Source organism: Chrysemys picta, chromosome 3 (genome assembly GCF_011386835.1).
Source record: "Chrysemys picta bellii isolate R12L10 chromosome 3, ASM1138683v2, whole genome shotgun sequence".
Classification (NCBI taxonomy): Eukaryota; Metazoa; Chordata; order Testudines; family Emydidae; genus Chrysemys; species Chrysemys picta.
Window position 1 is genome coordinate 7788316 of NC_088793.1, and position 27966 is coordinate 7816281.

The 27966-nt window shown below is 52.3% G+C and overlaps 1 protein-coding gene and 1 long non-coding RNA gene across 23 annotated transcripts in view; both read right to left on the bottom strand.

Annotated features, from left to right (window-relative positions):
• Positions 1–1960: 1960 nt before the first annotated feature.
• On the bottom strand, positions 1961–6329 carry LOC103306534 (uncharacterized). Its single transcript, XR_010600042.1, has 2 exons — positions 5957–6329; positions 1961–5286 (listed from the first exon to the last, which is right to left on the bottom strand). It is a non-coding gene; the product is annotated as an uncharacterized LOC103306534 (long non-coding RNA).
• A 2433-nt stretch (positions 6330–8762) lies between these two features.
• Positions 8763–27966, bottom strand: part of EFR3B (EFR3 homolog B) — a 166515-nt gene continuing 147311 nt past the window's right edge. For 13 of the 22 annotated variants that reach the window (XM_065590096.1, XM_042848868.2, XM_008173901.4 and 10 more), the window contains 12 exons: positions 24583–24634; positions 23818–23990; positions 22894–22969; positions 21186–21347; positions 17304–17435; positions 16069–16136; positions 15296–15423; positions 14715–14806; positions 11961–12009; positions 11023–11129; positions 10021–10070; positions 8763–9331 (listed from right to left, as the gene is read on the bottom strand). In XM_065590096.1, the coding sequence (XP_065446168.1) occupies positions 9226–9331; positions 10021–10070; positions 11023–11129; positions 11961–12009; positions 14715–14806; positions 15296–15423; positions 16069–16136; positions 17304–17435; positions 21186–21347; positions 22894–22969; positions 23818–23990; positions 24583–24634 (1195 nt within the window). In that variant the 3' untranslated portion in view covers positions 8763–9225. Of the gene's footprint in view, positions 9332–10020; positions 10071–11022; positions 11130–11849; positions 12010–12678; positions 12840–14714; positions 14807–15295; positions 15424–16068; positions 16137–17303; positions 17436–21185; positions 21348–22893; positions 22970–23817; positions 23991–24582; positions 24635–27966 lie in introns of those variants that run through there. The other 9 variants (XM_065590094.1, XM_065590087.1, XM_065590093.1 and 6 more) reach the window with 3 other exon arrangements.

The following is a 27966-nucleotide window of genomic DNA, read 5'->3' on the forward strand; positions in this document are numbered from 1 at the left end:
GGGTAGTAAACATTCTTGGCTCTCAACGACGCGTTCCCGTTACGAAAAATCTCAAAGCACCATCACAGAGCAACATTAACATTTATTTGAAAAGGGCAGAGCTGACTTACTTGAAAATATCAACAAAGCCCCTTACCAAAATGTGACCTTTAGCAACTCAGACAACGTATTCCTGCCCTCGGTTACTCACACAGAAAACGTTCCTGAAACACAGAAATGGAAACTTGCCCATGCATCTATGACAGGTTTATATAAATATATTTATATCTAATTATATATACACTATCTATACTCCCAAGGTCTAAACGGTACGTACAATCACAACGCACAGTTGAAGACATTTACAGATGGAGATCATGTGTCAAAATTCAACTCTTAGTGCAAATATCGGAAACTATTTCCAAGGAGGAGTGGGTGGAAGCGTCTCACCACAGGCTGAAACAAGACATGCTTGCTTGCAGTTTGGGGCAGGCCTACAGTAAAAGGGGTTCCATCAGTCTCAGCTATGACACCGCTCCACGTGTTTTTAGAGGAAGTTCAAGAATCAATCCGTGCCAGTTAAGCCAATGCAGGAATTGACATAATGGCCAATGAGGGTGACCAGATGTCCCAATTTTATAGGGACAGTCCCAAAATTTGGGGCTTTGTCTTATATAGGCGCCTATTACCCCTCCCCCCCCCCCCCCCCACACACACACACACCCCTTGTCCTGATTTTTCACATTTGCTATCTGGTCACCCTATGGCCAATTGTCCACCTACTCCAATGTCCCGTCTCTGATTTTTTGTCCCACCATCCAACCCATTCTGCAGGATGCTTCTGTTACTCTTGCCAAATAATGGGCAAAACCCCAAGTCTTTATTGAGGCAAAACCTCCATTGCCTTTAAGGGGAAGTTGGCCAAGTACAAACCCAAGTAAGGACTTCGAGATTTGTCCCATTGTTGGTAGAGCTGGGTGAATTTTTCCAGGAGCATTTGAGCGACCAAACATTACTAGCATGAACCGTCACGGGAATAAAATTTTAAATTTGCACATACGAATACCGGCACCGGGAAGTGCTTGCTTGTGCACTTACACAATCAGGAAACTGAATCAGTACCATGTGATTTAACTGACCAATTGCAAGTAACCCCCGCACGTGAGATTTTTGCAGTGAGCTGGGAAGGATACTCTTGATTTGGTTTGCCTTGGGTAGACCACAAGTCCTAGGCAGTACCTACACTGGCATTTTTATTCAGATCTCCCACGGTTGCACTAGCACCGCAACACAATCAGGGATTGCACTAGTATGCACCAACCGCTGACATTTTAACCCTGGGTTGTCTAACCCTATTCAGGGCAAGTTCAGATGAGACTGCTAGAAAATCCAACAGCCTCTTGAGCATTGTTTATACTTGTGCGGTCACCAGTGGAGCTGCAGCCATGTAGGCCATGCCCTACTGTGTCTCCATGCCCGTGCTTAATTTGTGCCGGGGCTCCTTAGCAGTTCCTAGCTCCGGCACCTCTGGCCCTGCTGCATCAGTTATGAAAGTAAAAAAACTGCTTGAGCCCCGCGCCTCTTTCTTTACAAATTGAGCACTGCTCCATACCTTCCCCACACCCTTTCCTTTCACTGGATTCTAGGCAGGTTAGAAGAAATCCAAGATGCTGCTTCCTGCTTCTAAAAGGCTTGTGATCCCAGACGGCTGAGAAGTGGGGAGAAATGGAGATCAGAAACGGAATCCATGCGATCGCTGCCGAGCGTCAGGACAACGTGGCCTAGACGAGGAGACTGCGTCCCAAACGCACTCATCCTTCCCTCTGAACAAAAAGGTGAGCTCATGAATAATGGTCATGGGAGTGCATGGTGTTATGGTGGGGCAGTACCAGCACCATCATAAAGGTCAAATCTAGCTTCCTAATTACCATATAGAGCTAACTGGACCCAGTCTTTTACTTCAATTATTTTTAATTGCATATTTTATTTTTGTTCAGAATTTTTGCACAAATTTGGGGGTTTGTGAAATTTCAGTTTGAAGTGTTTTGGTTCATTTGGGTAAGGAAAAAAAAACACCCCGTTTTTGCTCCCCCTCCTGGAGGAAAAAAGTCAGTGTTATTTTGTTATTTTCTCTCACCTAAAGAGGCGGGATGTCCAAAAGCGGAAAGAAAATACAAGTTTTGAGGTGCGAAGGTGTTATTTTCTCTCACTTTTTAACTTTCCCCCCTTAATTTTGTAGTGGGAAAGGGAATCATAGAATCATAGAATCTCAGGGTTGGAAGGGACCTCAGGAGGTATCTAGTCCAACCCCCTGCTCAAAGCAGGACCAATTCCCAACTAAATCATCCCAGCCAGGGCTTTGTCAAGCCGGGCCTTAAAAATCTCCAAGGATGGAGATTCCACCACCTCCCTAGGTAACCCATTCCAGTGCTTCACCACCCTCCTAGTGAAATAGTGTTTCCTAATATCCAACCTGGACCTCCCCCACTGCAACTTGAGACCATTGCTCCTTGTTCTGTCAGGGAGGGGTAGCCAAAAAGGGGGCATTTTCTCACAGCTTTGAAAGGAAAAACTTTGGCGTTTTTTCTGTTTTTTGTTTTGAATTTAAACAAAAAAAATTTTTTCACACAACCTTTTCTTGAAAAATGTTAACAAAACCCCATTTTCCCAAGAACAGCCTTCGACCCGCTCTAATGGGAGAGGCTCCTACTACAGTTATTCCCGTTGAGTGCAACCTGCTTCAACAATGCAGTCTCACCACCCAGCCTTTCCTGTCCTCTAGACCGAGCACTCACTTTGTATGTATTTCCAGGGATTATAGGGAGGCAGTCATTCAGATTTTTCTAAATTATTCTAAGTACGTACGTTATTTACACCAGTTGTTCCCACTTTGGGACAGGAAGCCTCACTAATAAAACAACCCTCGTCCCCCCCGCTAAATGCTGTACCTGTGTCAGGTCACGATGCTCCCGTTTTCTCAAACTTTCAGCTCCACTCCTGAGCTGACAGTCGCAGACAGTTACTAATGGAGTGTGACGCTTCACCCAACATGCAGCCATCAGAGGAGAGGCCGGCACGTCTTACAGAAGGTCTGAGTAAGGGGGTTCTCCCTGAGGAAAAAAGCAAAATGCTGCTTCTGCATCTCATTGCTTCCCACTCCTTCTGCTCTCCCCTTGAGGCAAGTTGAGGGGGGACCCAAGGGGTCACCACTGGCTCACTCCAGCCGGGGAAGTGCCACAAATGAAAGGAATTTTTCGGAAGAATGAGCGACTGTAACGGTTTTAACAAACCCATGCTCAGTTCAGGACTTCGCAGCTGTCACTCTGCCGCACACTGTCTGCACTCAGAGCTTCACGGGGCAAGCAGGGATAAAACTCAGAACTGCCTGCTCCACAAGCACAGGTCCCCGCCCCTTGGGCTAAAGGAGATTCCCCATTCGCTGTTTGCAGTATGGAGCTTATGACACACAGCTGAGCCATTCTGATTCTTTCCAATCGACAGCAGTGGTGCACCCGCTCACACACTCTCCTTTCCTCTCTCTATTAGAGTTTCACTCTGAGTTCTCATCTGGGCCTTAACTTCCCCCTTTACCGCAAGGGGTGTCCAAAATTGGGATGCCAAGGGCTGCATCTTGGCCCTTTGCCAGGGACCCCAGAAATCTCACCCACTTGCTTGGACAATAAACAATCTCCCGTTTCTCCCCCAAGACCTGCACATTCCCCCCGCCCCTCAAAAAACAAAAACCACTTGCTGCTCAAGTTCATCCAGCTCCACATGGGATGCTTCAGAAATAGCCACCTCAGGGTGCCCCAAACAGCAGCAGGGGTGACCAGATTCCCATGGACTCTCCCCTTCCACAGCAAGGAAGGCTTTGGAGTCAGGGGAGGCAGCCGGGGGAGCCTGTGGTGACCAGGATACCGGAGGGGTCGAGGCAGCGGGGAAGTCAGGCTGTGAGTCTGAGTCTGGAAGAGGGATTTGGGGATAGAGCCTGGGAAGGAGAATCCTGGGGGACAAGGGGCACCTAGGGAGATTAGTGGAGGGTTGGAGGAGAAACTGCTGCTCGGAGATGGCAGCTGGCACGTGGGCCCCTCCACAGCCAGACATCGCCTCGTGCCCTGGTGCCAAGGTGCAGGTAGCGCTGCCAGACCCTGTCCCCGAGGGAAGAAGGCAGGTTCAAATCAGGGTTTTGTCTACACTGAGTCTACACCTTGGCGCTGCTCAACGCATCAGGTTAAACCGCTTGGAGGGGCTGGTGCCACAGGGGAGCTCCCCCTCCTCCTCAGAGGGCGGGTGATCTGAGCCGCTAGCCACGGCATGTGCGTCTGCTGTTCACGTGGGCGAACATCTGGGGGCAGCAGCTGTCCGATCCCACGTGACGTCCCTCCACTAAAACCTCCCCACACAGCGTTGTTCTGCCCCCGCACAAGAAACAGCAGCGCCTCAGGCCTTGTGGGCCTTGACCATCCATGCCAGGGAGGGCTCGATTTGGCCTCCTACGGAACGTTCCGGTGACAAACCCGCCTGCTGCTTTCTATCTCTGACCGACCTCGCCTGAGGCCCATCGCCCCACTAGCTGAGCCCTGGCTGTACTATTAGCCCTCACGTTTCCACTCCCTCCTCCCTGGCTGCCTTCCTGGTGCAAAGCTGGAGTAAATGGGCTTTGGGCTCCAGCCGCTGCTCCACCTACACTGGCAAGAGCCCCGTGCCCATCCCGATCCACGAGCTAGATTCCCACCCTGCAAGAGGCACCCAACATGCCTGGGCAGATGGGCTCCTTGTGCTGCAGAGAGGCCAGGCTTGGCCTCCGAGACAGAGTCTCTGTGAGCTGCACAGCAGAACCCCCCGTTCCCAGCTCCACTGCCTTCTACCAGCAGGCACGGCGTGGCCCGGAGGTGGGGAGGGCAAGATTTGGGGCCATAAAGTGCCAGACCCAAGTCTCTTCTCTGCTTTCTGACGCACTCAGGGTTTCTGCTGCTGAAGGGAAACGGTCCCGAATACCGGCCTGGGCTGCTAGAATTGCACCACTCCGAAGCCTTTACTTGGCTAAACTCTGAGTAAAGCTGATCTGGGCCTGGACAGAACCCTCTCCAGGCGTGGTCCGAGACCGCGCAACGAACTCCTCCTGGAATCAAGGACCATTTTTCTGCTTCAGTCGCAAGGTGTGTTTCATTGACCTGCCTTCTCTAACAGGACACGTAGCAACAGATATGTTTAACTAATACAAATAATTAAAATAAACCCTATCAGGGCCGTATGTTAAAAACAAAAACAACACACTCCCCTCGATGCAAAGGGTGGGAAGAGTGGCTGTGTGACCATCAGGGGCTCGTTCACCTGCACATCTACCAATGTGATATATGCCATCATGTGCCAGCAATGCCCCTCTGCCATGTACATTGGCCAAACCGGACAGTCTCTACGCAAAAGAATTAATGGACACAAATCTGACATCAGGAATCAAAATACTCAAAAACCAGTGGGAGAACACTTTAACCTGTCTGGTCATTCAGTGACAGACCTGCGGGTGGCTATATTACAACAGAAAAACTTCAAAAACAGACTCCAAAGAGAGACTGCTGAGCTAGAATTGATATGCAAACTAGACACAATCAACTCCGGTTTGAATAAGGACTGGGAATGGCTGAGCCATTACAAACATTGAATCTATCTCCCCTTGTAAGTACTCTCACACTTCTTAACTGTCTGTACTGGACTAGCTTGATTATCACTTCAAAAGTTTTTTTCTCTTAATTAATTGGCCTCTCAGAGTTGGTAAGACAACTCCCACCTGTTTATGCTCTCTGTATGTGTGTATATATATCTCCTCAATATATGTTCCATTCTATATGCATCCGAAGAAGTGGGCTGTAGTCCACGAAAGCTTATGCTCTAATAAATTTGTTAGTCTCTAAGGTGCCACAAGTACTCCTGTTCTTCTTTTTGCGGATACAGACTAACACGGCTGCTACTGTGAAACCTGTGTGACCTTTTGTTTCTTTATAATGAAAGAAGGCGGCCTGAATGGGGTATTCTTTGAAAAGAGGGTTCTGTTCCATACTGGTTTTTTGTTACATTACAAACTCACGTCTTTTCTACTCAGACAACTGAGAACTGGAGGAATTATCACCTCCCAAGAAACTGAACGCTGAGCAGTTTCAGAAGGGAGGAATTTTCACCCACATAATAAATCACATTTCTGTCTGAAAATCTTTTCTCTCCGATGGTTCCAACAGATCAGAGATTGGAATGGTTGATCTCTGCCTGGTCAGTTTGTTTGCTTTGTGTGTTGAGCAGCAGAGCAGGTCTGATTGTCCCGTCTAGCCCCTTGTGACATCACTCACATCTGTGCAAAGTGCCTGTAAAACTCTGCCCTTTGGATCTGGCAGCATTTTCACCCACTTAGCTCTCACTTTGCACAGGTGTCAATGACGGCACAAGTTGCAAGGCAGGGGAGAATCAGGTGCTTGGTGTGCATTTTACACCATTTTACGCCGATTTAGTTAAACCGCTGCGAAAAGCTGTATGGACATTCTTACGCCGGTTTAAACCAGGCTTATTTATCAATCCAGAACAAATGGAGGCTAAACTGAACTAGCCCAATCAAACCAAACTAAGGATACGTCTACACTATCCGTAGTGATCGATCTATCAGGGATCGATCGATCATGTCTAGTGTAGACACGATAAAAATCAATCCCCGATCGCTCTGCCGTCGACTCTGGAACTCCACCGCGGTGAGAAGCGGAAGCAGAGTCGACGGGGGAGCGGCAGTGGTCGACTCGCCGCCGTCCTCACAGCCAGGTAAATAGACTTAAGATACGCCAACTTCAGCTATGCTATTTGTTGCATATCTTAGGTTAAACCCCCTCCCCCCCGCCCCCCAGTGTAGACCTAGCCTAAGAGAGTGTCCCTACACAGGCGCTTGGCACCAATGAAACTAAAATGGTTTCATAAAACTGGTGCAAGTTTGTGTAGACATGGCCTCAGTAGATCCATACAGCTCAGAACAAAGACTGCAGGCCATACTTACAGGATGGGGGCCTCTATTCAGGAAGCGGTGACTCTGACAAAGATTTTGGGGTCATGGATAATTGGCTTCCAGTGTGACGCTGTGGCCAGAAGGATGAATGCAATTCTTGGATGCATAAACAAGGGAATCTTGAGTGGGAGCAGAGAGGTTATTTTACCGCTGTATTTGGCACTAGTGCGACCGCTGCTGGGATTCTGTGCCCAGCACTGGTGCCCACAATTCAAGAAGGATGTTGATAAATTGGAGAGGGGTCAGAGAAGAGCCGTGAGAATGATTAAAGGATTGGAAAACCTGATAGGTGCAGGGAGCTCAATCTATGTAGCTTAACAGTGAGAAGATTAAGGCGTGACTTGATCACAGTCTATCAGTACCTATATGAGGAGCAAATATTTAAAAACAGGCTCTTCAATCTAGCAAAGAACAGTCTAATGGGGTCCAAAGGCTGACAGCTGAAGCTAGACAAATTCAGATGGCAAATTAGGAGTACGTTTTTAGGGGAAAGGAAAACAGTTGGGGGAAAACAAGAAAATGTGATTATACAGCCATGATTGGAGGGAGAATCCAGGGGCAGGTGTAGGATGGGAAACTCCTTTGAACTCCGGTTTTGAAGCTGGCAGATGACAGGCCCTCCTCTGCCATGCACCAGCTGTTTTTGCTGTAGTCTAGTGTTGTTATTTTAACCGTTTGGAATTGTTCAGAAAACAGAATTTTTTCATTTTATTTTAGGTCCCTTTGCCAGAGGGATTTTGCTGAAAGATGAGTGAGACAGAGCCCAAACATGGGAAATTTCAGCCCCAAAGGAGCTCTGGGCTCATGTGAAAATGGGGGGTAATAATCATCTTAACTAGAGTAGGTACCTCCATGCACTCCTTGAACTGCCTGTACGCAGCACGGACAGTGGAAATGCCAGAGTTCAAAGGGTTAATGTGCCTTCCCCTCCATTCCCATTTCACTCCTGCTGCTGCTTCTTTCTGGGTTCCCCAAGGCTGTCCCACCCTTAGTCCTGCCTGCACATCAGTACAGCCCTCACCCACGGCCTGGAGGATCGGGGCCTGGGTCCTCCACAGGACAATCCCCACTGAAACATGGATTTTAAAAATCAGGTATGCAACGAATCCGTAACTGCCTAGGACTTAAAGGGTCTCCCCATCGGCTGCGCACTACTGGCAACTTAGATTGGCTCACAGAGCGAGTCCTCCTCCTCCAGAAGCTCACAACCCCCTGCCACTTGGCTCTAACAGAGAATCTCCTTTAGCTGTTAGCAGTATAGGGCTGAGCCATTCGGCTTCTAGGCTCCCACTCCATGGAGTGGGAGACACACACACACGCTGGTTCATGACAGAAGCCATTTCCCTGTCAGTTGAGAACATGCAGGAAAAGTTAAGGGCGTTTGCCTTGATTGTACCTATCTGTCAATTAGCCCCTGTGTCTTCTTAAATCAGCATTACTGGAAAGGCAAATACGCAGCCGATGTGTAGGACCCGGCGGCACAAAAATAACCTTTTTTTTTTTTAAATATACATCCAACTGTGATGACTAATTTTACGTCTTGGGTCAACCTGCCTCTTTGGCTGCTTTGCACTGTCTTAAGGCAACTAAGATTCACCTTTCGCAACAAGTTTGGGTCCTACTTTCAAGTACACTTAGTCTGGCTTTAAAATACAGAAGACCTCAAGTTTGGACAGCAGCTCCTTGCTAAGAAAGAACTCCCTTAACCTGACCAAAGGCAGATAAACGTGAGCGACACTGTCACTGGCATAGGTCCGCTTTATGTAGTGGGACATCAACACGCCAAACACACTCTCTCCGGGGTGAGATCTAACCCCCTCCGCAAAAGTCTCACCCGCTTCTAAAAAGGGAAGCTAAAGCAAAGCCCTACTACCCCTGTGCCCTCCCCGACTTCTCGCTGCTGGAGTCACGACTCTGAAACGGTTTCCTGAAAGTTCTCGAGTCTCATGCATTGTCAAACCCTGGAGGTGAAAGTAGCTGAGAAGAAATAGGGTGGCAAAGAAAAGTACATTCGATTTGTGTAAATGGCGGAAGGATCGTAGGGTGGTCTCGGGCCACGTAGCTCTGGAAGAGGGAAGACTGCCAGAGTCCACCAAGAGGGGTTATTGAGTTCTTCAAGAGACTCGTTTTAATTCATGCAGAAGGCGCATTTCCCCCTTGGCTCCAGTTGCATCAGGGCTTGGCCTTCTCTCGGCATGCGCTTCGACTCAGTACACGCAGAGATCTGGGAACTTCATCTCGTACACCGGGATGGAGTGGTTCTGGGGCTGGCCATAAGCCGCCGTGATGGTACCAGACGGGCTCGGGGGTGGTCTGGAATGTCAGAGACAGAGGGGAGAGTTACAGGTGGACTCCCACATTTCATCAAACCGGAAAAACAGGACCCAGCCCGGCCAGTGGTTCTGCCCAACTCTGACTCGCTGTGAAGATTGCAAACGCTTTCCCCCTCCCAACTCAGGAGCCGGTCACTGTGTTACCCGAAGGTGAAGACTGATCACCACTCAGCTGATGTGAAGGCACAAATCCAACCTAGTGCCTCCACATTAGGGCCAAACTGGAGAGGACAAGGGGGCGTGCCGGGGTCTAAAGCCCAGCGGAGACACTGACAACTTTGGGGAGTTGGGAACATGGGAGAGAACCATCCGAAGCAGATCAGAGGCAAAGGGAATGACGGGGAGGCCTGATACAATGGAGAGGCTGATCTTGCTGCACTCACTGGTGGCATCTCTGCACCTTCCCCCACTGCAGCTGCTGTCCTGTGTACTCCGCTTGCCTGAAGCTTTTTGGGGCCAGGGGGCCTATTTCCTCCCACGTTCTGATAGAGCCAAGCACGTCTCCAGTGGTAAGATTGCGGCTGCCCCATGCATGTCTCAACCCAGCTCCGTGCTTGTGCCCCAAGGCCCAGGCCATCCAGCATTGTAGCTCACAAGCCTCTCCCCCCTTGCAGACTGCTGACAGCCCTCTCCCCCCGCTGTCCTCTCCCCAAAGAGTCGGACGCTCACCGGATAGTGATCTCAAAGATCTGGTTCAGCTTGCTCTGCAGCAGCGAGGCCTGCAAGAAACAACAATTCCATTAATCGGAGGCTTCGCGCCCCGGCGGAGCTGGTTACAACTACACATCGCTTCGGGTCTGCGTTCTGCAAGTCCTTGTGCGGGGCACAGCAGGGTGCATAGTGCTGCAGCGCGCCGGGGACACACTCCTTCACCCAGAGTCCTCAGTGCACCTCCACAGGACAGCTACAGAAAGCCGGAAGTGGTGCTGGTGATGCAGGTACCGTGCTTCCCTCCTGCGTCTGAACTGACCAACACTGCAGCATGGTGTGAAGTGATGCTTTGAGATCCCAGTTTTCATAGGAGATTGGGATCTGGAGCCCAGACTAATTGGGGCCGTTAACGTTTCCCTGACATGTTTCACAGGAGCAGGGTGCCCTGGCCAAATTTAGACTTGGATAATTCCCTGCTGTGGTTTTAATTGGATATGGGATTCTCCACTTACTGTCCCAAAGGGCAGTGCAATGGTGCTGTCTGCTGCTTGAGAGCTGCTCCGCTCCACCCCCGAGCTGGCTGCATTTCAATTGTGGCAGATGAGATCCTTATCTCTGATGCATAAGGGACTTGGGGGTATTTACAGCAGAAAGGTCTAAATATCAGTCACTCCCGAAGACCACCTAATTCTGGAGGTCTCACAGCTTCAGGGAGCTGACTGCTTCCTGTGCCGTCACAACCACCTCTCCCATGCGTCACCCACAGGGTTTGAACTCGGAACATACTACAACATCGGTCTCCACCACGTGAGCTAAAGGAATAGCTTAGCTGGCGGGTAGCAGTAGAAGGGTGTTATCTGCTAGCAAATCAGCCATTAGCCGGGGTAGGAACCACACTTTGCAGTGTGCTACGCTTTGGTTTTATGACCCATTGGGACGGGCCCAGCACGTCCTCCCAGTCTACGTCATCTCCACGGCAAGGCAGAGCCGGTGGGTGAGATGCCAAAAGCAGAGACTTACCCGGGCACCGCAGTGAGCTGCAATCTCTTCAAAAGGAGCTTTCTGGAACTTCTCCACCACCAGCCGCCTCCTCTCCCGCTCCTGCTCCTCCACGGCAACGCTGTCTACTAAAGCACCCGGGGGGGACGACAAAGCAATGGTGAAAAAGCTCTGCGCAGCGCCAGGCACACAGGCCCCGAGTCTCGGTCATTCTGTTCATGGGTTCTGGGGCCATGCACAGATCCTGCCCAGCCCCTAGGGGATCGCACGCTCTGCTATGAGCCCTGGGGTGCAGAGAACACCCGGAGAGCAGTGCCTTCCCCCGCTCTTCATCTCCCCTGCATGCCAGGTGGCGAGAGCAGGCTGAGGGCCACACTGCACAGCTACTGTATTTGGATTTGTGGGGGCTCAGCACCCTTGGAAAATCAGGCCCCACGTGTCTCATTCTGGGCACCGACACCCCCCCCAAATCCGGGCACCCAGACCCCGACGCACCCCAAAAATCAAAGGACACGTTTGAAAACTTTGGCTTAAGCAACATGCTCAAGGTCAGACAGAGAGTCAGTGGCAGCAGTTCCCGGCTCCCAGTCCTGTGCTCAGACCATTAGCTGGCCATCTCTCCAGCCCTCAAGGGGTCTCACTGTGAGAGACTCACTGGCCAGGCAGTGCGGTGGGCCTGGGGCAGAATTTGTGCCCTGACACTTCCAGTCATGTTCATGGAGCAGAACAGCAGAAAGAGGGGACGTTTTACACCCCCTGGACACACACACACACACACACACACACACACACACACAGCTCAATCTTTCCTCTGTGTGCAGACTAACTTAGGCTTAACATAGCAGCACCTGGGTGATAATGTACAGCCTGTGGCACGCAGAGGGACAGACAAGATGATCTAACTGTCCCGGTCTGGCCTTAAACTCTGTGGCACTCTGAAAGATCGCTCAGTTCCTTACCAATTGCTTTCTTCAGGGTTTCGTACGTGATCTCTTCAGCGGGGGCTCTCTAGGGGTAGGGCAAAAAACCAAAGATTATACCTCCAGGGCTATTTCATTTCAGGAACAGACCATGTGGTTCTAGGGTCTTGATTCCTCCAGTAGTGTGGCTTACCACTAGGAGGCGATACCGTTCGGGGCTCAAGACAGGGGTACCTGGGTGAAATTGAATGGCCTGCACTGTACAGGAGGTCAGCCTACATGGCCCAATGGTTCCTTCTGGCCGTAAAATCTATGAAGGTGCTGACTATGGCAACCACCTTTTCAAAAGGCGGAAGTGGGACACATGCAGGAGCCCCGCCCCTTCTGTGGCCCCACCCCTGCTCCTCCTCTTCCCCCCCCCGCCAAGACCCCACCCCCTAGCCAGGCCAGAAGCCAGAGTCAGGCCATGGTAAGAGCGGCTGCCCAGGGAGCCCGGGCCACTGTGTGGCTCCCCAGACCCTCCACCTGCCCTGGTCAGGGGGCTGGAGTGCCTGAGAGCAGCCCCTGGACCATATGCCCACCCCCTAGGGTGCACTGCCTAGGGCAGGTGATGGGTGAGGGACTCTCCAGGTGCCTCTTACAATGGCCCGGTTCCATCTTATAGCCTGGCCAGGGGTGGGGCCTCGGGAGGTGGGGGTGAGAAAGGAGGGGCAGGGCCCTGTGGCAAGGGGGGGGGAGGGGCTAAGGCCCACCTCAGCCCCCCAACACGGGAAGAGGCTGGCACCGCCCCTGAGCCTTGGGCAGGCGCAGGGGTACCACAGGGAATCCGGGACCGGGACATGAAATGTACATTTCGGAGCTGTCCTGCCCATTTCGGGACGGGTGGTCACCCTAGGGCCGACAGGTAGGAAGCCCAGTCTATGGAAAAGGATAAACAAGAAGCGGCTTTCAGAGAGCGAAGCAATCAATCAAACATGCTCTTGGAAGGTAAATGCGGGAGAGAACCGCCACGTGGGAGCTCTTCCTGACCCCTCCCCCCAAGGATGGGACACGAGCCGTGATTACCCAGCCTTGGCCGCCAGCAGGGGCGTCAGGCTGTAATAATCCGTGCGTAGGACGCTGCTGGGCACAAGGCCTGTTCACCTCGCCCTGCTGAACACATGAGGAGTGAATTATTACCCCATCGCTCACGGCCTGCAGCACCCAGATGCAGACACAGAGTGCTCGGCCGGGCATACTAATGAAAAATTATACGGTGCTTAATGTCACATTATCCTGTTAAAACAGGAGTTTATGGGGAGAGAAGGCAGGTCAGGAGATGGGAATGTTTAGCACCAGGGGGAAGGCTCGGGCTTGTCTTTTATAGGTATTTCGCTCCCACAGATCCTGTGCATTCAACATAGCTGGAACCCCAGCGAGGATCTGTATTAAGACCAAATTCTCTGAAGATCCTGGGGCTTCAGGGAGGTTTTAGACTGAGGGCTTGGTTACACTGGCAGATGTAGAGCGCTGCGAGTTAAACCAGCCCTCGGAGAGCGCAGGAGGGAAAGCGCTGCAGTGTGTCCACACTCAGATTCAAGCGCACTGGCGTGGCCACATTAGCAGCTCTTGAAATGGCCACAGAGCAGTGCATTGTGGTAGCTATCCCAGCATGCAAGTGGCTGCAACGTGCTTTTCAGATGGGGGGGGGAGTGTGACAGGGAGTGTGTTGTGTGTATGTGGGGGGAGAGAGTGGGTTTTTGGGGGGCTGAGACATGTCAGCATGCTGTCTCGTAAGTTCAGACAGCAACAGATCCCCCCTCTGCCCCGCCTCTCTCTCACACATAGCATTCCACACTAATGGATGCTTTGTCCCGGAGCAGATAAGCACCCGGCTGTCAGAAACGGAGCTTTGAAAGGGCATATCCGCATTCCTGCAGCGATTCCAAAACAAATGACAAGAGTGGCTACTTGACTTCAGGGGATTATGGGACGTTTCTGGAGGCCGATCAGAGCGCAGTAATGCAACACCTCGTTCACACTGATGCCCGGGCGTTTCAGCCGAGGCGCACCAAGCGTTATGCTTCTCACTGAGGTGGACTACCAGGAGCGCTCTAGCCGCGGAGTCAGAGCGCTCCACGTGCCTTGCCAGCATGGATGAGTCGTGGGTTAGGGCGCCCGGGGCTGCTTTAATGCGCTCTAACTCGCAAGTGTAGCAGAGCCCTGAGTCTCTCTCTAACCACAAGTGCAACATGGAGTCAAGTCCCTGGCTGGTGAACAGTGAATCTCAGATGCCAGGCGAGCAGGGAGGGGTGTATGGGAGCGGGTCTTTGCCAAGATCTCAACCCGGTGGAAAGAAGGGGGAAAACAATCCGGGGGACGGCGGAAGGGAACGATGAGGGGAGATGAAAGAGCTGCCCACACACAGGCTGTCTGCACAGCACCCACGCTGGGGGAGATGGGAACACTCTGTAAGCACTGGGGGAGGAGGGGGAAGAGAATGTTCTAGATGGGGCTAGAAGTAATGGACACAGGGAAACGTCCGCAGGAAAAGCTTCCCAGGCAGGAAATCATCTCCCTGCAGGTTCACCCTGCATGATCTAATAGGGCTCTGCCATCCCTAGGTTTGATAGGAAAATGGCTGTCCCAAGCAAGCGCCCCCTGCCGATCCAGCCAGCTCAGGACACTGGGCACCGGCAGAGGAGCTGTCTAGGCAAGCCACAAAAACCACCCCTCCTGCTGGTGACATGGTGTAATGACAAGGACAGTTCTCAGGCTGGCCTGAGCAGGCGGCCAACGGGCAGCCCACAGTACCTCCTCTTTCTCGGGACTGTTCCTCGATTCCACTTCGACCTGAAGAGAAATGGTCTCGCCAATGCTCTTCCTCTTGGACAACCGATCTTCGTCTGGAAAACAGAGGGAGCCAACCCGTCAGGAAGGCAGAGAGGGGAGACACCGTTTGGGAGGGGGGGCTGTCTGGGTCAGAAGAGGGAAGGATGCAGAGGTTGTGGAAGCTCCTTTGCTGGAGGTTTTCAGAAGGAGGCTGGAGCCATCTGACCGAGATGGTTTAGACCCAACAAATCCTGTGTCCCCGCAGAGAGTAGACTAGGTCCTTTCTGACCCTACGGTTCTACTTCTCTCTCTCCTGTAGTTATTTGGCCCCTGCTGCCATATATGCATTCCTGCTCACAGCCCCCCTGTGAGGCAGGCCAGTGCAGTTATCCCCATGGTACAGATGGTGCACAGAGACTAAGTGACTTGACCAAGGTCACGCGGGGAGTCTATGGCAAAGCAAGGACTCGAATCTCGGAAGCTAGCAACTGAGCCATGCCGCTTGCGTGGCAGGGCACTGCAATGGAAAAGGCCGCAGCACGCAGGGACGCTCTGTACCATACCTGTCAGCTGGGGGATGTAGGGGGTGCTGAGCCGGTCTGAATTATAACCGCTGCCGCCCAGCACCTCGCTGATCTTGCTCTGTCGGAAGAAGACCTCGGGCACTAAGTGATCCAGGCTCTTCGTCAGCCTGCGTGATTGAACAGGGAGGAAAACAGGTGACGACGCTGGCACGTTGCAGTTGGGTTAGCTAGGCCCTTGCTTTTCAGTGGCCTGTAGGGTTTCCAGGTGAACAATTGGTGGTGGTCCTGCTTTGAGCAGGGGGTTGGACTAGATGACCTCCTGAGGTCCCTTCCAACCCTGATATTCTATGATTCTATGACTGGGAATGCTCTACCTCCCTCCCAGACAGCCAGATCAGTTCAGGTGGGCACAGAAGACTGTGACCATGATCCTCCTCGGATTCACACCAGCAACAGCAGAGTCACCCTGGTCTGAGCAAGATCAGAATCAGGCCCCTCGGCATTTCTGCCTGGAGGAGGAGATGCCACCACCCGGGGAGAGAGCTGATGCACGTTCTTTTGACTCAGTGAAGGACCCAAGGGAAAGGAAATGACTCTGGAGGTTTCCCTGGCAGCTGCTTCTCCAGGATTCCTCCTTCAACTCATCTGGCAAGTCGAACCCACACAAAGGCTGCTAATGGAGAATTATAAAGGGCCACAGTTGGTCAGCGCACAACTGCAGGCGACGGTTCTGACAGGTGCAGCAGGATTTCTGCCGCCGCTCGGAGCTCAAACCAAGGGTGACAAGTGCCTTTTACAGCAGGGGCACTTACCGGGGCATCTCCACAAACACGTCTTCTGGAAGTAGGTATGGAGCCTCCTTCTGCCTCGTCTCGAGGACCTAGCAGGGAGGGGAGGGAAGAGAACCTGTCAGCGGCTTGTCCTCCATGCGGCAAGTTAACCAACTTAGCAAACATCCATGGGAACCGAACGTTCAGACTTCTTCGTTGAGGCCAGTTTAGTGCTGGGGACAGGGGCCTGACGGACAGCCCTGGAGACAACAATCCTCTAGCTTCCCCCAGAACAGGCGCTGCATGGGCAGAGGCAGCACAAGCCCCCCCCCACACACACACACACCGTACCTCACCACCAGGCCTGCCTCCACCCTGCCCTGGAGCGACCCCCTCTCAGAGTGGGAGGGGAATTCAGTCTTCAGCTTCCCCGCTGAGACAATCAGCGAGGGGACCAGTAAGTGCTACCTGCGGGGGTGGATTTCCTGATGAAGGACTTTTCAGCTTGGAAAAGAGCAGACTAAGGGGGATATGATAGAGGTCTATAAAATCATGAGTGGTGTGGAGAAAGTGAATAAGGAAAAGTTATTTACTTGTTCCCATAATATAAGAACTAGGGGCCACCAAATGAAATGAATGGGCAGCAGGTTTAAAACAAATAAAAGGAAGTTCTTCTTCACACAGCGCAGAGTCAACCTGTGGAACTCCTTGCCTGAGGAGGTTGTGAAGGCCAAGACTGTAACAGGGTTTAAAAGAGAACTGAATAAATTCATGGAGGTTAATAGCCATTAATGGCTATTAGCCAGGATGGGTAAGGAATGGTGTGCCTAGTCTCTGTCTGTCAGAAGGTAGAGATGGATGGCAGGAGAGAGATCATTGATCATTACCTGTTAGGTTCACTCCCTCTGGGGCACCTGGCTTTGGCCACTGTCTGTAGACAGGATACTGGGCTGGATGGACCTTTGGTCTGACGCAGTACGGCTGTTCTTATGTTCTCTCTGGTCACAGTTGACCGAGACCCTCCAAACTCACTGCACACAGCCCAGCCAACAGGCATGATTTTCAGTGGCTTTCAACCTGGGCTGGATTTGACCTGGTGACCTAGGGCCACGTCAGTGTCTGGTGTAACACTACAGACCTTGGGGGAGTTCCACCAGCCACGGATTTGGCTAGGTAACTGTGCCACTGGAAGCCCATGTTTCTCACTGAGAGCCGGGTTCCCTCCACCCCCCACAGCGTACAGCTAAGAGCCGAGGGGGGGTCCAAGCCGCACTGACCTCGTGGATGTGTTGGCAGAAGGCGGGCACCGTGGTGAGCTGGCTGATTAGATTCAAGTAGGCGGCGCCGAGGGCATAGAGGGCGCAGCGGTTGTACACAGGCAGGTTATCCTCGTTGATCTGGGCGATCTCCTGCAAAGCCCACGGACAGGGAGAGACCCGTCAGCATGGGCCAGACCAGGGAGCGGGTTGGTTTGTTAGCCAAGCAATGACAGGCGGACGGGGAGACAGCAAACTAACTGGCAGGGGTTGGGACCAAAAAAGGTGTCACAGGGCGGCTGGCACTTTAAGGGGAGTTCGGCCCAGTCTCACCTGTGACCATAGGCACCGATTGTTAATTTTCTCCGGGGATGCTCCACCCTGAGGCCCTGCTCCCACCACCCAAGGCCTCACCCTCACGCCGTCTCTTCCTGCCCCGCACTTCCCCCTCCCTCAAGGCCTCCCCATCGCTCCACCTCTTCCTGCCCCTGCACTGCGCCCTCCCCCAAGGTCCCTGCTCGCTGCCCTCCCCCAAGTCCCTCTCCCAGCTGACAAACTGCTGATCCACAATCCCGCGGATCAGCTGTATCTGGTGGTTGCTGAGCACCCACTGTTTTTTCCCCCATGGGTGCTCCAACCCCAGAGCACCCACCGAGTCGGTGCCTATGCCTGTGACGGACCAGCTCCCTCCCAGCCAGCCATCAGGTGAGCCTACAAGCCAGCAAGTGGCTCGGTTGGGATGGAGCGCTATTGGCACAAGATTGGTTCCAGTGGCAAGGAAGTCGGATGGTGGAAAGCTGAAGGCAATAGAGAGGCCCCTACAGAAGACCCCTGGTTAGCCGGGAAGAGATGACTGGAGGGTCTGGAGCACATGACTTATGAGGAGAGGCTGAGGGAACTGGGATTGTTTAGTCTCCAGAAGAGAAGAGTGAGGGGGGATTTGATAGCAGCCTTCAACTACCTGAAGGGGGGTTCCAAAGAGGATGGAACTCGGCTGTTCTCAGTGGTGGCAGATGACAGAACAAGGAGCAATGGTCTCAAGTTGCAGTGGGGGAGGTCCAGGTTGGATATTAGGAAACACTATTTCACTAGGAGGGTGGTGAAGCACTGGAATGGGTTACCTAGGGAGGTGGTGGAGTCTCCTTCCTTGGAGGTTTTTAAGGCCCGGCTTGACAAAGCCCTGGCTGGGATAATTTAGTTGGGAACTGGTTCTGCTTTGAGCAGGGGGTTGGACTAGATACCTCCTGAGGTCCCTTCCAACCCTGATAGTCTATGATTCTATGACTGATGTGCTGAATTTACACGGAAGAAATAAAGCTCAGGGCCTGAAATAGACTCCGGTGTGACGCTGGTTCCTTCCTGGGCAGCCAGGCCAGCAGCCTACAACATGGATGGGATATGAACATCCTAGCGGGTGGTCCAAAACCATGTGAATTGAGTGGGGAGGGGAGAGCCCGTATAGCTGCTTCTCCACCTCAGTGCTAGCCCCGTGTGGGCAAACGCTGCGATGTCTACGTGCCACACTGATTTAGGCTCAGAAGCCGGATGTCCCTTTAACCACTTCATGCATCTTCTCTGTCTACTATTAAGTAAATGGTCCACTGAAACCAATCCACCACGGTAGTAGCTAAGTTCGTCTGCATGTGTCGAACATACAGCACTAGGTTTCCACCTTATTACCAGGTGGCTTTGCTCACTGCCATTTGTGTGTGCGATAGGTGAGCGGCAAGGCAGGGCTGCTGTCACGTTCGTGTTTTGTTTTCCAGACTGGGTTTACTGGCTACGTTGCATTTACTGGTTCATTTTTGTATTGCTATTTCTTCCACTGTCTTAAGGTCCCCAACGGCTTCTAGGTACCCGATGCGGAGAAATAAAAGAATATTAGACTGTTAATCGCAGTGAAAGGCTAAAAGAGAAGAGGGGTTGGTACTGCCTGGGCGAACATGGAAGAGAAACGGTTCTCAAATATTCATTCAGATTTTGAAACGTGACTGTGTTCAAGGCTAAGATGGTGGAACTTACAAACCAAGGGGGCGGAATGAAAGTGCTGCTGTAATTCCCATATTACTCCCGAAGAAATTCTGCGCCAAAAAATTTAAAAAATTCTGCGCACGTTTTAGAATGCTGCATGTTTTATTTGTCAAAATAACACAATATAAGCACACCATTTTCAATTATTTGTTGACAAGTACATTTCTACCCCAATATAACATGACCCAATATAACACAAATTCCGATATAACGCGGTAAAGCAGCGCTCCTTGCGGGGCGAGGGGCTGTGCACTCCGGCGGATCAAAGCAAGTTCGATATAACGCGGTTTCACCTATAACAAGGTAAAATTTTTTGGCTCCCGAGGACGGCGTTATACACCCGGAGTAGAGGTGTATTTTGAAATAAATTACCAAAATAATTGAAAATGGTGTGGTTATATTGTTACTGTGTTATTTTGACAAATAAAACATGCGGAATTTTGCAGAATTCTAAACATTTTAAGGTTTGGTACAGAATTCCCTCAAGAGTATCGGGGTTCTGTGTGGCGCAAGCTGGATGCAGGCAACTCGGCGGGGGGGGGTTGCAGGGTGCAGGGGGGGATCTGAATGCACAGGGGCTCATTGGGGGGGTTCTGGGTCAGAGGGAATGGGACTCTGCAGGGGAGTCCAGGTGAAGGTAGTTAGGGCTCGGGGGGGGGGGGGGGGAATCAGGGTGCTGGGGGAGTGGATTTGGTGGGGTGGGGGTCAGGGTACAGCTGGCTGGGGCTCAGGGGGGTAAGGAGCTCCCAATGCAGGGGGTGAGGCTTAGGGAGGTGAAGGTTTGGGTGTCGAGGGGAGTTAGTGGGGAGGCTCCTGATGCAGGGGGTGTCGCTCAGTGGGACTCGGTGGGAGGGTTCTGGGTGCAGGGGTGTGTGAGGCTTGACGGGGGATGAGGAGCAATGGGGCCAGGAAGTGGGGGGAGGGGTCACTGTATGGGAGGCTGCTCCTCCTGTCCACCCAACCCCTGTGCATTCAGACACACACACCGGCACCCAACCCCCTCTGCCGAGCCTCACACCTGCACCCAGACTCCCCCCCTCCCCCCGCAGAGCCTCCTCTTCCCTCCCCCTCACAGTGCAGAGCTTCCTGCAGCTGGGGGAGGGTTTTGGAGGTTGATCTGACCCAGCCCCAGCTGCCCCGTGCAGGGAAGAGGGAACTCTGACTCTGTCCTCCTCCTCCTCCCCCTCTCTTCCCCCGTTCAGCCAGGACTAATGTCCCTGGGCAGCCGGGGCATCCCCAGATCCCCACACTTCCCCTCGCACTGACTTCTCTCTCTCCCGGCTGCCTGAACAGACACGCCCACGCTGCCGGGGAGGGGTGAGTGCGCACTGGTGCAACTTCTCTTTGTTTCCACACCAAAAAAAACATTTTTCTGTGGGGAAGCAAAGACAATCTGCAGAGGGGGATATTTCTGCGCATGCGCAGTGGCGCAGAATTCCCCCAGGAGTCCCACATCACACTGCTCTCCTGCAGCCCCTCAGAACATGAACTGTACCAACCTCGCCGCACTGAGCCAAACCTGGATCTCATTTGCACGGATAAAAATCTGGAGTAACCCCGTGGGCCTTCCCTAATTCAATATCGCAGCATCCATGTGGGGAAGGTAAGCATTACAGACATGGGGCCGCATCCTGATCTCCACTGGGCCAGTGTAAAACTCCAGTAAGTCAAGCAACATAATAGAGCCCAGAATCCAGCCCTGGTAAATTTCTTTTCACCCATTAGCCAGTGTGGAATTTACACCACTTTGGTCTGTCTGCTCCATGCTTAGCTGAGGTCCCTGCGTCGATCCCCTCTTTGCACCGAGGGGAGAGGAGCCCTCTACACTGGGGGCCCCGCCTCCAGGCCTCTGCACTGCTCACACGATCCTACCTGCACTGCCAGCACCAGGCGGATCAGGTCCACCACCACCTCTTCGTTGGCCAGCTCGATGCTAATGAGTGCCAGCATGCTGTAGAGAGCCTCGTAGTGCGGCTGCACGTTGCTCTCCTCTTTGCTCGTCAGGTAGATGTGTCTGTAGAGCTGCTGGGAATGCTGCCGGAAGGAAGAGAGCACGGTACCATGTAAATGGAGCCCAGGGGAAATACAGGTTAGAGGGGAAGGGGATAGCTCAGTGGTTTGAGCATTGGCCTGCTAAGCCCAGGGTTGTGAGCTCAATCCTTGAGGGGCCACTTAGGGATCTGGGGCAAAAATCAGAGGTTCTCGTTCAAGAGGCGTAACAGGAGGCAGCCAAGCACGGCACACGTCACAGTAGCAGGTGCTTCTAGCCAGCCTTCGCTCAGTACTAGACACATTAGCCCTATGGCAACACTGTTCGTGGGGAGCCGCTGCATTCTGCCTTCAGTGGCATTACGGCTCCGACGGGCAGAATTGGACGTTCAAGGGGAACAGTTCTGCCATTGGAGTCTGATACTGCGAGAGGCCGAGCACCTTCTGTAAGGAGCCGAGACCCCTCAACTCAGCACATCTCAGAGCCCGGCTCCTGATTCCCAAATACATCCCCAGTCCAGAAAGCACACCAGGCCCACTGAAGGGACGCAAGCACTGTCTTAAGCCGGGGCGCAAGGCTGCATGCCCTTTGCCGTCCGGCTTTCCTCTAGCTTCCTATCTAATGTTTCAAACTAGGTTCCTTATTGGTTGTGTTTTGGTCGCTCCTGAGGGCCCCCCGTCACGCTGGGTCTACAACCCATAGATTTCCCCAGTGGTCCGTACAGAAACTCACTACCAAATCCTGGCTCCACTAGGCAGCTGCCTGTGCAGATTCACATTAAGAGACGGATGCTATAAAACTGCGGAGTCCTTTCTGCCTATTCCCCCACCCCCAGGGCAGATCAGCAGGGATGTGGAAGCTTATTCTCCTACTGCCAAAAGCCGTGGGTTTCAACCTCAGGATCACAACCTCAGCATCATGTCTGAGGAATCCAGAGTTTCTCCGGTCTTAAGATTTCATTGTCAACTTGAACTCGCTTTTCTAGTTGCAAAGGAAATCTTGTGCGTTTAAACAGGGTAGAATCCCTGTTATACAAATGAGGGGACCAGAGCATCAATGAACCGAAGGCACATGTGTAACTTACTAGATAGAGTTTTCAGATCCTTGGGATTCTGTGGTAGTTGCCATGATTGAATGGGCGGGTAGAAGTAGGTTCATTTACTCTATAGCAATGGGGCATATGCAGGGCAGGACATTGCGTCAATGATCATTGTAAGATTACTTGTAGCTGTGAAATTATCCAAGGTAAATGCTGCCTCTGACAATCTACCGCTCAATAGTGCACACATAGTCTTTAAGGTGCCACAGGACTCTTTGTTGCTTTTAATGGATGGTCTGGGGATGCAAAAGAACATTCACGGGGCAGTGAGTGGAGATCAGCTATTAGAATCCAGTCAGCGTATCTCACACGATCACTGGGTGCTCCCAGGCACGGGTGGACTGAGATCTTTCCTCTCTTCTCAGCCACGCTGCTCCATGACATGGGGAACCGGGCCACACCCCTTATCCGTGTCACATGCGTTTTGTGGGAGAGTGAGCTGGCACAAAGAGCCGGCCAGCTGCTACCATCAAACAAGCCCCAGCACCTACCTTCTTCATGAAGACGGTATCTTGGCGGGAACACTTGTCCACTTTCAGCTTCAGGACAGAGATATCATTGATGGTGCTACAGTTAAAGAGACAAGGGGAAGGGAAATCTAGGACCCAGATGCAGCGGAATATTGTAGGAGGAAGAGAATTGCCCTTCCCTTAGCCTTCTTGGTAGAATACAAATCTCCTCCTCCACTCGCCCAGCTACAGCACCACCTACAGGGAATAAACTAGTCTGGCAAGAACCGATGCTAGAGGCATATTTTTAAAGAAAACTGAGCTATTAAGAGATGTAAAACACTAAGCTCTTGCCTGACCATAGTTCATCAGCAGTAGCCCTGTCCTATTCCCGCCCCTGCGCTTGTTTGCAGTTACCGTCACTTGGATGTAACAGCATCATCTCAACCGTAAACTCCCCGACCGAGTGTCCGGTCTCTGTGTTCTGTAAGGCTCCTAATCAATGCGGTATTAGGTTGGGCATCTAGGCTCTGTGACATGAATGCGGGCAGTAGGAGGAGTACTAGATAGGTTTCATCTTTAAAGGGTTTTACAGGCATTAATTAATAATCCTCACCACAGCCCCTGTGAGGTCAGCAAGTATCAATCCCCATTTTACAGAAAGGGAAACTGAGGCACGGGACGATTAATGCTCTGCATCCCAGAGGAAATCAGCAACAGGACCAGTAGCTGCTGGTTCCCAGTCCTGGGATTACACCCCCAGATTATGCCTCTCGACATTTCTTTACGAATATTAAAACTTAATTTTTGGAAAAAGGACTATACTAATTTCAGGAAACGTGCGTTAAAGGGCGCGTGTATGCCTGTTGTCACATGTGTAGGTGCTACCACCACCCGTAGGTGCTTGACGGAAAACCAGAGGCTGATCCCAGCCACAACCCTTCTGCGTGAAACACGCCAACGCACCTGATAGTTGAAAACTTGGGCCTGTTTCCATGGCGGTCAATGAAGCTGATCAGTATCTCAAGGACAAAGAGACGCAGGTCGGCGTCTTCCATCAATGCGGCCGAGAGCAGCCTGTCCAGGAAAGAGCTGGGCAGGGCCGTGAGCATGTTACTGCACTGGAAGCCCGTGGAGACCTGCAGGTTGCACAAGGTGGAGGGAGAGCAGAAGGGGGATATTAGCCAGTGGGAGAAACGTCCCATGGATAGAAAAGCATTTACTAAAGCTGGGGGATGGGCGGAAGAGTCTCCCTGGCCTGTAGAGGACCTGCCCGAGCTCCACTTTAACCCCTTGTGGCACAGGGAGCAGTTTGGCATGGGAGCTTCCAGGCAGCCCCCAACAGGCTATGGGATGGGCTGGCGCAGAGACAGGCTGCACGGGGAGTCATGAAGGGCAGCGACCACTATTCCAGCCCGCAGGCCGGGGCTGCACCTGCAACTCACTAGCGTCCCTAGCTTCGAAACGCCAGAAAGAGGGACTGGAAATCAAACCCATGTGGCACAGCAGGGTACTAGCCACAGAGGCACCCAGCCAGTCCTTGCTTTGGTACATTGGGTTCGAACATGGGTACTGTTCTTTGCATGAGGGTGAGCAGTCAAACCTTCCTGAGGACGAGCAGGTGCCCGCCCGCCCGCCAGCCACCAGCTGTCCCAGGGCAAGGCCTGTGCTGAGACTACGTGGGCAATCACTCCCAAACCCGCCACACCTGCTAAGGGACCCCGTTCGTACCTGCAGGAGGGATTTCAGCAGCATTATCTGAGTCAGGCGATTCCGATTCTCCCTGCGGGGGACAAAAACCAACGTTGAACTCTGCATGGAATGAGACTTACAGAAACCCAAAGCAATCAGTCTATTCTCCGCGCCGGGGCTGGGGCAGGATTGTTCCCTAGGGGATATTTCCTAGTGTCTCGGCCAGGCGAGTTTTAACAGCTCAAGCAACGGTGGCCACAGGGACTAACCTTAACACTGGGGCACTCGCTGCTCAACAGATGTCATTGCCTTGGTTCCTAGTAAGACCCCCTGCAGGCCACCAGACGTAATTCCTCTCCCTCCTTAGCATTCACACCCTTCTATTTGCAGACAGTCATCCTGCAATCACCCCCGGTTACTGCACAATCAAGCTCTCCAGATTGCGGGCTTCATTCTTGTACCAGCGCAACACGACTGAGTGCAGTGGAGACACGCCGGCTTTTCACCCGTCACTTGGGCGGAACGCATTCATTGGCCTCTGCTCTGTAACGAGGCACCAACCCAGGTTTCCATCATTTCATTTTTCGAGGTGAATAAGATCAATCCTGAGGGCCCTACGGGGGCTGGTCTCCACTGGGAGCGGACACTTAGCGAAGTCTCTCAGGGATGTGAAAAATCCACATACCTGGACGCAATTAAACCAGCCTAACCACGCTGTAGACAGCACCAGGTCTTCTGTCCACCTAGCTACCGCCTCTCGGGGAGGTGGATTAACAGCAGCGAGTGGCTACACGAAGTACTACAGCAGTGCGGCTGCAGGTGTACCACTGTATTTTAAGTGTAGACCCAGCTGGAGTTTTAACTCCGTCCGTGCTCCCTGGGTTAATTAACATCACGGGGAGTTTGCAGGAAAACGCTATCGTCCTTCAGCCATTTACAACACTTCTCTCCGCGCCCTCTATCTCTGAACTCCGAGGCTAAATCACACAGCAGGAAGCCGCGTCCCACAAGGCTCAGTTGTGAGCTGTGACTTCCGTAGGAGCAAGAGCAACCTTTGGGGTAAAGGGCCAGTTCATCCCCACGCACGGAGTCAGCGTCATCTTTCCCACAGCGTCTAGTAAGATGTAAAAACTCTCGGGGATGAAGCCAATCAGCTGATAGTGGAGCTGCACTGAACGGTTTCTGTGACTCCCGTCTGCCGTCACAGTCCAGGAGCGTGGCAATGCCTGGCTTTCACCTGCAAGGGGCTGCCGGCCTGATTCTGACCTCACAGCAGGGGCCGCCCTGAAGTTAACGGGCCTGATTCTGATCTTGCACTGGTGCAAATCAGGAGTGTCTCCGCTGAAGTCAAGGGAGTTATACCAGTGTAAACGAGGCTGTCCATACGAATCCTGTTCCACACCAAGTGCTAACAGTCTAGTCGCGGTGTGAATCTAGCACCACGCTCCAAACCTCTTTGCCTAGCGTCTGTATCATCTTTGGGCCATTATCCTGGCTCCAAATAGCAGTTTCTTCTGTTTTGTTCCTCATCTCCCTTAGGCCAGGTCTACACTGGCGGGGGTCGGGGGGAGAGTCGACCTAAGATACGCAACTTCAGCTACGCCAATAGCATAGCTGAAGTCGGCGTATCTTAGGTCGATTTACCTGGCCGTGAGGACGGCGGCAAGTCGACCGCTGACGCTCCCCCATCAACTCCGCTTCCACCTCTCGCTGCGGTGGAGTTCCGGAGTCGACGGCAGAGCGATCGGGGATCGATTTATCGTGTCTAGTGTAGACGCGATAAAATCGATCCCCAATAAATCGATCACTACCCGCCGATCCGGCGGGTAGTGTAGACGTACCCTTAGTCTCCTATTTTTTTTCCATAGCAAAGAACTAAATAGCATTATTCTACTCGCTGGGGGTAAAAGCTTTTCACACAAACTAGCCACGAGCTTGAATGCTGCTCTCTGGGCTGTTGTGTTAACACAAATGGGCTGGTGCTTCATTAAATACCACACAGTTATCAGTGGTGCTTTAAGATCCGACATGCCCCCTTCTACAATGAGAACCACCAGAGCTTGGCCCACCTCTCTGGAAAGCTACAGAGAGATCTATGACCTGCTTTCATGGCTTTGTCCTTCTAGCTCCCTTAAGCTCTTCTACTTAAGCCATGAGACAAGTTAGAAGAAGAAGGGCATTCGTCACTAAAAGGAGACCAGGAAGTTCCTGCACTGTCCGGGCCTGACATCTAGCACTGATGGCCCTTCGGGGAGCTCCATTTGTGCTCAGCAGCGAGCGGCGGCTATTCTGGAGTTAGGTCGCATCCCTGGCTTTTATTCCCTTTCCCAAATGTACTTGTACCCGGCTCTCGTCACTGGCCAAGGCTGAACTTGTGACCTGGCCTATGGGGACATCGTCTTATCTCCAGCTGTCGTGGTCTGCAGCTGTAACTCCTCCCACTCCTGGGAAGGGCAGACTTCTCTAGAACCCGAACTACAGACTTCTAGCACTAGGTTCTGAGGGCCAAATTCAGCCCCTTTACTTCCCCACGAGCCAGGCCCATAAATCAGAGCACAGAATTTACAATGTACGTATATGGACACTCCACTTTGGAGTCAGTTACTTCAAGCGGTCGGCCGCCAGCACTCGGGCCGGAGAGCAGTCTCTAATCGCCAAGCTGATGCTAGCGATCATGGTATCATTCCCCCTGGGTTGAGACAGGGGAAACTGTCTTCAATGGGAGCTGTGAGTGCTCATCACCCCCGAACGTCAGGCCATAAGTGACTTGCTCCAGGTCACGCAGTGAGTCAGTGGCGGGGTGGGGAATACCGGCCAGGATTCCTGACTCAGTCTCCTAGCCCTCCGCACACTTCCAGCCTCTAGCAGAATAGTCAAGCAAACCCACATGGCTAATTCTGATGACGCTACTAGTCTCCTGTGGCCGTGTCTGCCTGAAAGGATGGAGATGCAGCATTAAAACATTAAATGAGCAGCAGGTTTAAAACGAACAAAAGGGACGTATTTCTTCACACAACGCACAGTCAACCTGTGGAACTCCTTGCCAGAGAATGTTGTGAAGGCCAAGATCATAACAGGGTTCAAAAAAGAACTAGATAAGTTCATGGAGGATAGGTCCATCAATGGCTATTAGCCAAGATGGGCAGGGACGCAACCTAATGCTCTGGGTGTCCTTAGGCTCTGAGTGCCAGATGCTGGGAGTGGACAGCAGGGGACGGATCACTCAATAATTGCCCGGTTCTGTTCATTCCCTCTTAAGCACCTGGCATTGGCCACTGTCGGAAGACAGGACACTGGGCTAGACGGGCCGTTGGTCAGACCCAGCGTGGCCGCTCTTTTTCAAGCTCTGCTCTCCCAAAGCTCTCTTGCCCCAGGAGAATGATTTCAGTGACATACAGCAGCTACATTCTAACAGACAGCAAA